At 47.9% G+C, this 9947-nt stretch overlaps 1 protein-coding gene across 1 annotated transcript in view; it reads right to left on the reverse strand.

The window, feature by feature from the left end:
* The window catches only part of foxp2 (forkhead box P2), a gene marked incomplete at its 5' end in the record, with an annotated part of 31349 nt that extends 21975 nt beyond the window's left edge, over positions 1–9374 (reverse strand). Inside the window, 3 exons of the mRNA XM_079494181.1 lie at positions 28–117; positions 6691–6828; positions 9324–9374. Coding sequence (XP_079350307.1) covers positions 28–117; positions 6691–6828; positions 9324–9374 — 279 coding nt within the window. The remainder of the gene's footprint in view (positions 1–27; positions 118–6690; positions 6829–9323) is intronic.
* Between the last annotated feature and the right edge of the window lie 573 nt (positions 9375–9947).

Genomic DNA, 9947 nt, shown 5'->3' on the forward strand with positions numbered 1-9947 from the left:
TGTGTGTGTGCTTGCTTGCTGTCTTACCTCTTTAGCCTGTTTGCTAGGGTGCTGCTGTTGTAGAAGCTGCAAATGCAGCTGTTCCTGTTGCTTCTTATAGAACTCCTGCAGGTGCTGCTGCTCAAACACACATGCACACGTGCGCACGCACGCACACACACGCACGCACACGCACACACGCACACACACACACACACACACACACACACACACACACACACACACACACACACACACACACACACACACACACACACACACACACACAGAAAAGACACCTCCTGAATACATATCACAGCACTTCCAATTACACATACGTGGCTCTAAATGATCCAAGTTAAACCTATATTGACCATTAGAAAATAGCAGATCTACAAGCTCGTAGCGCGCCACTCGGTGGCACGCTATGAGCTTGTAGATCTGCTATTTTTCAATAGCTAAAGTATAACATAATGCTTAGTTAAAACACCAAAAGGGGTTCCCGCCCAGAATGGGTTAAACACGCATGGCGCCGCGTGGCGGCTCTTTGAGGCAGTGTTGTTTTTGGCAGCACATTTCTATTTTAGTTCAGTCATATAGTCTTTGGAATGAAACCTCATTTGGTTTTAGTCACATTTTAGTCACCTGGAACCTTTCAACGTTAGTCTATAGTTTTAGTCGATTAAATATCATACGAATTTTGGTCGACTAAAATCTATTTTGGCGGGCCTTGATGCCGTCGTAATTACGGATTTTACACTTGCTGAAAATAGCCGATCTGCAAGCTCACAACGCTGCGCAGCGTGTAGCTTGTAGATCTGCTATTTTTCAATAGCAAAAAATAGCAGAACATAATGCTATACAACACCCAAAATGGGGTTCCCGTCCTGAATGTGATGATGACGTGATGTGATGAGAGGGGGGCCCAGTGGAGAACCACACTGTTCCTCTGATGAGAGGGGGGCCCAGAGGAGAACCACACTGTACCTCTGATGAGAGGGGGGCCCAGAGGAGAACCACACTGTTCCTCTGATGAGAGGGGGGCCCAGAGGAGAACCACACTGTTCCTCTGATGAGAGGGGGGCCCAGAGGAGAACCACACTGTTCCTCTGATGAGAGGGGGGCCCAGAGGAGAACCACACTGTTCCTCTGATGAGAGGGGGGGCCAGAGGAGAACCACACTGTTCCTCTGATGAGAGGGGGGCCCAGTGGAGAACCACACTGTTCCTCTGATGAGAGGGGGGGCCCAGAGGAGAACCACACTGTTCCTCTGATGAGAGGGGGGCCCAGAGGAGAACCACACTGTTCCTCTGATGAGAGGGGGGCCCAGAGGAGAACCACACTGTTCCTCTGATGAGAGGGGCCCAGAGGAGAACCACACTGTTCCTCTGATGAGAGGGGGGCCAGAGGAGAACCACACTGTTCCTCTTGCAACCAAGACCACTTTATAATGACATGCTTTTTTCCCGGCCTCCAGAAGCACAGGGCCGGCGTACAGTAAGCACCACCAACCCTCAGTTTTATTTTTAAATTACTTTTGGTAGTTTATACCAGCAACCCGCTAATGCAAAATTAATAGGAGTCACCGGGGCAATTGCGACGCGTTTCATAACTCTTGTTTCTAATCGCCTGTAATCACCGTACATCAACAACGCCACTTGGCTTCGTGCTAAATGAGGACGCGTTCAACCTTCCGACTCCCGTTGGTTTTAAACGGTAGTGGTGGTGCTTGAGTTATGATTCCACTACATCCCCCGATTCTCACCGTGCTAAATGACATGACGCCGCCCCTTTTGGGGTTCTTGTTTTTTGCTTTAGCTATTGAAAAATAGCAGATCTACAAGCTCATAGCGCGCCACCGAGTGGCGCGCTACGAGCTTGTAGGTCTGCTATTCTTGAAAGATCGAAGAACGACTGACATAGAAACATAGCTTTTTCAGAAAACTGTCAGGATGTAGAAGACGTCAAAATGGGTTAACCCATTCAGGAAGGGAACCCCTTTTGGTGTTTGAAGCATTATTATGTCATACTTTAGCTAACTAGATCTACAAGCTGGTGCCGCGCTTCGAACTTGTAGATCTGCTGGTTGTTTTTTAACATATATTCTTTCACAGCGAACATTTTTAACTCAAATCTTTGCTTCTGGGGAGGTCCCCTGGAAAAACATATTTTCAGATGGGGGTCGGCGGCCAATGACATATAATTTTTGGGATCCTTGACATGAAATATTTAGAACCACTGATATAGAAACATGAGTTTTTTTCAGAAAACTTTCAGGATTTTGAAGATTTTTTTTTTAAATTCCGATGTCAGGTCTAAATGGGTTAACCCATTTTGGGCTGGAACCCCTTTTGGTGTTAGCATTATGTTATGCATTAGCTATTGAAAAATAGCAGATATACAAGCTCATAGGGCGCCACCGAGTGGCGCGCTATGAGCTTGTAGGTCTGCTATTTTTGAAAAATCGACTGAACGAAACATAGCTTTTTCAGAAAACTGTCAGGATGTAGAAGACATTTTTAGAATCTGATCACGTTTCCACGTGGACATGTGTCGACCATGAGCTCAGCGCCACGACAAGGTGTTCTAGCAGAAAATGACATGCGGGGAAGATGCAGTTATAGCGAGGAGCGGCTGACACGCGCCACAGGTCATTAGCCTGCATGCATCCGGAATGGAACCCCGCGGTGCATTACGGCAGGCAGGGGGCGCCCCCGCGCTGTCGAGGTCACAGACAGACAGACGGGACGGGACGGGCTGCGTTCGGCTGCCATTGTCGAAAAAAACACACCTGCCACGGCGAGAAGGCAATCAAACCCAGAGACCTCGTTAATGACGAAGGGGGAAATGACTCGCTAATCGCACCATAACATACCTAATTAAGCAATTTCTCGGAAACACAAGAGGACGGACGACGCCCTTTCAACTTTGATACAGCAAACTCAGCAGATTTTTTTTTTTGGGGGGCGGGGGCATCGTTACACCTGTTCCGTCATCAATCATCCGGTTTCTGTTATTCATCAGAATCCCAATCCCCCCCCCACCCCCCTCTCCCCCCCGCCCCCCGGACTACCGCGACTCCCGTGACGGATGCCTGTCGGGGGAATTGAACCGTTGTTGCGCCAAAAGCGGTTAATTAGAGGTGACGGGGAACAAGCACGTCAATTCCAGCTTCCTCCTGGTTAAGTGTGTCAAGGACACACACACGCGCAGGCACACGCACACGTGCGCACGCACACGCACACGCTGGTGAGTTGGCAATGAGGATATTGTGTGACACACTAACTGCCACAGCACTGAGTCATGCGTGCTATCGGAGCCATAGAGTAGAATCGCCTCAACGGTCGTCCTAAATATTTTTTACTTTTAACATCTCACTAAGCTGGGATGACCAGATCTTATGCATGTCATTGCAGGCTGACCAGGCCATACCCTTCCTAGTTTGAAAGTCCTTTTGGGAAGAAGATATATATATGAACCCAAATACTTGTGGTCATCAACCCGTTTCAGAGGAGTGTTGTTAAGTGTTTTTATAATGTGGTTATTGTTGGATTTGCATATGTTTACGTATTCAGTTTTCGTCTCGTTGAGATAAAGACCAACACAGTTGGAGGCCTGCTCAAGAGACTGAAGGAGGGCCTGAGCGTATTCCAATGATTGACTGATATGCGAAGTCAGTGTCGGTTAGGTATTTAGCAGGATGACGAGAGCTTCTCCTAGGGTTTAGTTGGTAGAACCTTATCATTGATAGTATCAACTGACATACGAAGAACATAATCAACAACAATAATAAATAGAAACGGGGCAAGTGTGTCACCTTGGAGAATGCCAGCAAGGATGGGGAATGATGGTGTTTCTCCGTCAGGAGTAAGGATGACCGCTGAGGTATTTGTATATAGAACTTTTATGGCATTGATCATTTTGTCGGGGATACCATATAATTTAAGAATTTCAAACATTTTGGCTCTGTCCACTGAATCAAAAGCCTTTGAGAAATCAACAAAGACTAGTGCGAGATCGATGTTGCAGAGCTGTGATTCCTCAATAACCCTACGTACAGTTGGGTGCCACCGATATTGTCCCTTATCATTTGACCCATTTAGGCCTGACCTCAACATTTAAAAAAATCCTCCAGTTTTCTGAAATAAATATTTTCACGATTTTTCAAAAATAGCAGACCTACAAGCTCGTAGCGCGCCACTCGGTGGCGCGCTATGAGCTTGTAGATCTGCTATTTTTCAATAGCTAAATTATAACAATGTTTAAAACACCAAAAGGGGTTCCCGCCCAAAATGGGTTAACTGTCCTTTTGCGCAGATCACGCAAACCTCAGCAAAAAGAAAAGGACAATATCGATGGCCTCCAACTGTAAGCATAGGATTTGACTCAAAGTGGATCTACCACGTCTAAATCCCTTTTGATTGTTTCGGAGTAGAGGCTCAACTAAGGGGGATAAGACGATTAAGGATGAGTTTGTTGTAAAGTTTTGCAGCAATTGGCATTAAGGAAATTCCTTTATAATTATTATTATAATTATTATACCGTAAAAGCCTTTTAAGTTATTGAAACCCCAAACACGGAATAATAGACCATTGGCTCTCAAACCTTTTCATGTCAAGGACCCCCGAATTGACACTTGATCATCCCACGGACCCCCATATGAATTCTTTGTACGGCTCTATCAGTGATTCTCAACCATTTCATGATAAATACTTACACACCTACACCTACGCCCCGATCCGATGCGCACTCTTCATATAGTCCTGTATCTCCTCTAAATGAGACAAACTGCGATCTTTGAGACCTCATAAAAGTCTATAGACTTTGATGATCGCGCTAAGAAAGTGAATCCATCGCGGGTCGAAGCACAGCCTATAGAATGAGGATGTGGCTCAAATATGGACGCATTTCCATCCAAATATGGATGGAAATATGGTCGGGCGGAAGTGACACGTCTCCTATGCTTATTTTCGCCCATTTGTCTGGCACTGGTGCCACGTTCTGCCCTGGATGGCTGGCTCTTATTGTGTTCATTTACAAGAAGTCGACACAATTACACAATTTTTAGAATCGGCCTCATTTGGGGCGGAAACCCCTTTTGGTGTTTTAAACATTATGTTATAATTTAGCTATTGAAAAATAGCAGATCTACAAGCTCATAGCGCGCCACCGAGTGGCGCGCTATGAGCTTGTAGGTCTGCTATTTTTGAAAAATCTAACTCAAATCTTTGCTTCTGGAGAGGTCCCCTGGAACAACATATTTTCAGATGGGGGTCGGCGGCCAATGACATACAATTTTTGGGATCCTTGACATGAAATATTTAGAACCACTGATATAGAAACATGAGGTTTCTCAGAAAACTTTCAGGATTTTGAAGATTTTTTTTTAAATTTCGGATGGAATATGGATGGAAATATGGTCGGGCGGAAGTGACCTATGTCTCCTATGCTTATTTTCGCCCATTTGTCTGGCACTGGTGCCACGTTCTGCCCTGGATGGCTGGCTCTTATTGTGTTCATTTACAAGAAATCGACACAATTAGAGATTGTAGAAGAATTGTTATTTTGATCGCCACATCAATACAGCATGGAATTGTGGACAAGATCTTATCCAACGACAACCAAACATATAGAAAGTATTGGGACCGAGGCGGGCTAAATGTCATCAAATGGTGGTCCGTGGCTCAAAGGCCAAATAAATAATGGACCTTGATAATGAAAAGGGATGGAAAACCTGCACCGTCCTAGAGAATTCAATACTTAGGGGATTCGCACTGAGACGGACTGAGTCTGTTTGATTCAAACTGTTCCAGAATACGGTTGCCTGGTCCCCGCTGGCCATGATTCACATTGGCCGAGATTCAACAGCGCACCCGGGTACACTTCATTCAATGGATGTGCCTCAGAGGGGCGCTTTTTTCTTTTTTTGGATTTGTGAGTAAACACAAATTAGATTTATGAAATGTATGGGGCAACTAAGGGCGGTTTTAGAAGTGAATATTGTGTGTGTAAATACCGTAGATAGTTATTTAGGTAGGTAGGTAGATAGGTAGATAGGTAGATAGGTAGATAGATAGATAGATAGATAGATAGATGGATAGATAGATGATTGACTAAAGCGCTGGAGTTCTTTTTCACTGAAAAAGAAAATGGCCGTCCCTATAGGTGGCCTGTGTGTTTCTGCATCTATAAATACATACAGTATGTATGGACGGTTGCTACTGGAACCGCTTCTCTGTGTTTGTCTATAGGTGAATTATGGTGAGATGTGTATCTATAGCAGGAGTGTGTGTGTGTGTGTGTACACGTGTGTGTGTGTGTGTACACGTGTGTGTGTGTGTGTGTGTGTGTGTGTGTGTGTGTGTGTGTGTGTGTGTGTGCGCGCGAGCGCACGCGCATGCCTCCGGGTGCATACCTCCGGGTGCATGACTGTTTGTTTGCAGCAGCAGGCCAACTGAATAGAACAGGACCTGCCTCCGGTTGGCATGTGTTGACGTCGTGTGCGCGCGTGCGTGTGCCGTGCGCGCGCGCGTGCAGCACCCAAGGTGTGCTCGTGTATACCTGCCGCGACGTGACAAGCCTATAGCTGCCACTGGGACAGCGACCTCCTCCGTCTGCTATACGGTATGTGCGCGGCGCACGCGTGCGGGAGTGTGTGTGTGTGTGTGTGTGTGTGTGTGTATGTGTGTGTATGTGCGTGCGCGTGTGTACCTGCTGCAGCATGACGGCTTGCTGCTGCTGGAGCAGCGCCTGGAGCTGCTGGGGCGACAGGACCTGCTGCTGGAGGATCTGCTGCATCTGCTGAGGGGTGATCACCTGCGGACTCATCATGGCCACAGACACTGGGACCTGCAGGGAGGGGGAGGGGGAGGGGAGGGGAGAGAGGGAGAGGGAGAGAGAGGGAGAGAGGGAGAGAGGGAGAGAGAGAGAGAGGGAGAGCATCTCGAGGAGAGGGTGACACGAGTGAGGGAGAGGTGGTGCGAGGAAGCCGGCAGAGGGATGGAGGGAGGAGTAAAAATAGAGGATGATGGCGGGAGAGAGAGAGAGAGAGAGAGAGGGGGGGGGGGGGGGGGGGGGATTGTGAATGAATGGATGGACGGACAGACGGACGGACGAACAGACGGAGGGAAGAAGGGAGGGATGGCGGAGCAACACAAAAAAAGATAAAAAATAAAACGAGCGAAAGTGAGCGTGGGAGGAATTGATAGGCGGACGGGGGAGGAGAAAAGGAGAGGATTAGAGAGGGAGAGAGAGAGAGAGAGAGAGAGAGAGAGAGAGAGAGAGAGAGAGAGAGGGAGGGAGGGAGGGAGGGAGAGAGGGAGAGAGAGAGAGAGAGAGAGAGAGAGAGAGAGAGAGAGAGAGAGAGAGAGAGAGAGAGAGAGGGAGGGAGGAGGGAGAGAGGAGAGAGAGAGAGAGAAAACACAGCGTCAGAGACACACGCGTCAAGGCCCGGTGGCGATGGTGGTGCATGGCGGGCTCCGCTGGGGATGGTGGTAATTGGTGACCGAGGGCTAGCGCAGGCCTCCCCGCGCGGCCCCGCGGCTCACTGTAGCGTCCTGGAGGAGCAGAGAGACACGTTGAAGGGCAAGATGGGTGCCACTTCTGTTTTTTTTCTTTTTCTTTTTTTAGGTCCTTGTTTTAGGTCCTTGTTTTCCCCCAGATTTCTCCCAGACAGAGTGAAGGATTCAAAAATATACATACAGACCTTATTTAGAGGGACCCCTTATGGGCACGGTCACAGAAACACCCTCACGCACGTATATACGTACACGCACGCACGCACGCACGCACGCACGCACGCACGCAGGGTGGAACGGAAGGCAGGAGCGCGCTTTGCTCGTTGATTGGGGCGAGCGGCCGCTTATGAAGTGGGCGTACTACAATCAGCATGATTTTCGGGTGGCACGCACGTGCTGGGGTGGGGGGGGAGGGGGCTGGGGTCACTCTGGGTGACGTCAGGGAGGGATGGCGCCCGGTAGAGAGAGAGGAGAGAGAGAGAGAGAGAGAGAGAGAGAGAGAGAGAGAGAGAGACTGCCACGGTGACAAAGGAAGACGGGAGGAAAAGATGGGAGCATCGGGGAATTCTGTTTATGAACGAGGCTTTTTTTTTCTCCCCTTCCTTCCTTTTTTTTTTGTTACTTCTCTTTCTGCTGCTCTCAAAAAGCAGCCAGAGGCACAATTCTCGCCATTTTTTAAATATGCATATCTATTTTTTTTTTTGGGGGGGGGGGGGGGGGGGGAGAGATAACAAATCATTAAAATGAGAGCTGTCAAAACTATAGTAGAAGAACTTTGCCAAAACAAAACAAAGATACATTAGACTGCAGCCAAATGCTTCTAGTGTAACTGTACTGTATAGCCTGTAACCCCAAAGGACGCGTGGCGAGCAACTCCAGAACAACATCAACAGGACAATAGGCTCCATCTCTCCTTGTTTTGGTCTTTTCATTGAATTCAAATCCCAGGGGAGGGGCTGAGTAACGTTTTTAAATATACCGTACGCAGATGCAATATCTCCGCACGCCGCCCAAACTTTCACAGTGACTGCGGCGTACTGTAGGAGAGCGAGCGAGACAACTGGTAAAAAAATGTTTTACCATGCAGTTACATCTTATAGATTAACAGTGTTTTATTTACCACAATATATCATAATATATCAGGGTTTGTCAGTGGTGAGCGCACTTCATGGCGCGCTCTGCTTGCGCACAAGCAGGCCATGCATGGCCTATACTTGTGTGCAAGGCACAACGTTGGCACCTCGACGGAGCGCATTTCTACTTTAGTTTTTGTCATTGAAAAAAGGTATAGTTGACAGACACTTTTCGTCGTAGTCTTAACCCATTCACCTCTTGGTGTTTCAAGCATTCTCTTCTACTTTAGCTATTGAAAAATAGAAGATCTACAAGCTCGTAGCGCGCCACTCGGTGGCGCGCTATGAGCTTGTAGGTCTGCTTTTTTTTTTAAATCGTGAAAATGCGGCACAAATTTTGAATATATATTCTTTCCGAGCGAACGTTTTTAACTCAAAACAGTCCCTGGAACAACATATTTTCAGATGGGGGTCGGCAGCCAATTCTATAAAATTTCTGGGGGTCCTCGACATGAAACTGTTTGAGAACCACTGACATAGAAACATACAACAGAAAACTGTCAGCATTTAGAAGACATTTGTAGAATCGTCCTCGGTTCGTCCCGTTTGTGCCGCGCCGTGCTCGCGCAACTTCTCGTCTTTGCGTTGACTTTGCGTGCGATCGGCGAGGGGCGCTCTACAACGATACAAGTCTGAGCGTATACCTTAAGTCACTGCTGTCCCCATCGCCGCCTAATCAAGCTGTCTTGATTACTTTCCGTGCCGAGTCCTCCACTTCCTCAGCGACCTCCTCCTCCTCCTCCATCCCTCCCCTTCTTCTATGTCTCTCCTTCTCTCTCTCTCACTGTCTCTCATTCTCTCTCATTCTCTCTCTCTCTCTCTGTGTCTCTATCAGGGCATGACATGTCCTTGTTTAGCGCTCTCTCTCTCCTCGACGCCCACCAGCACCTCTGTGCCACCCACACACACACACACACACGCACACACACACACACACACGCACACACACACACACACACACACACACACACGCACCCCCCCCCCCCCCCCCCCCCCCCCACGCAGGTTCTCTCTCTTCTTCCCCCCTCTTTGATTAGCCAAGGCATTTGCATGGTCACTACACATTTTTCATTTTAGAAGTCATTATGCATTAGTGGCTCCTGATCGCCCGCCTTGACTAATCCTGATGAACTGAGAATCACAGCTGAAGGTCAGCCTTCACACACACACACACACACACACACACACACACACACACACACACACACACACACACACACACACACCACACACACACACACACACACACACACACACACACACACACACACACACACACACACACACACACACACACACACACACACACACACACACA

The sequence above is a fragment of the Electrona antarctica genome, assembly GCF_951216825.1.
Source record: "Electrona antarctica genome assembly, chromosome: 23".
In the NCBI taxonomy this organism is placed as follows: Eukaryota; Metazoa; Chordata; class Actinopteri; order Myctophiformes; family Myctophidae; genus Electrona; species Electrona antarctica.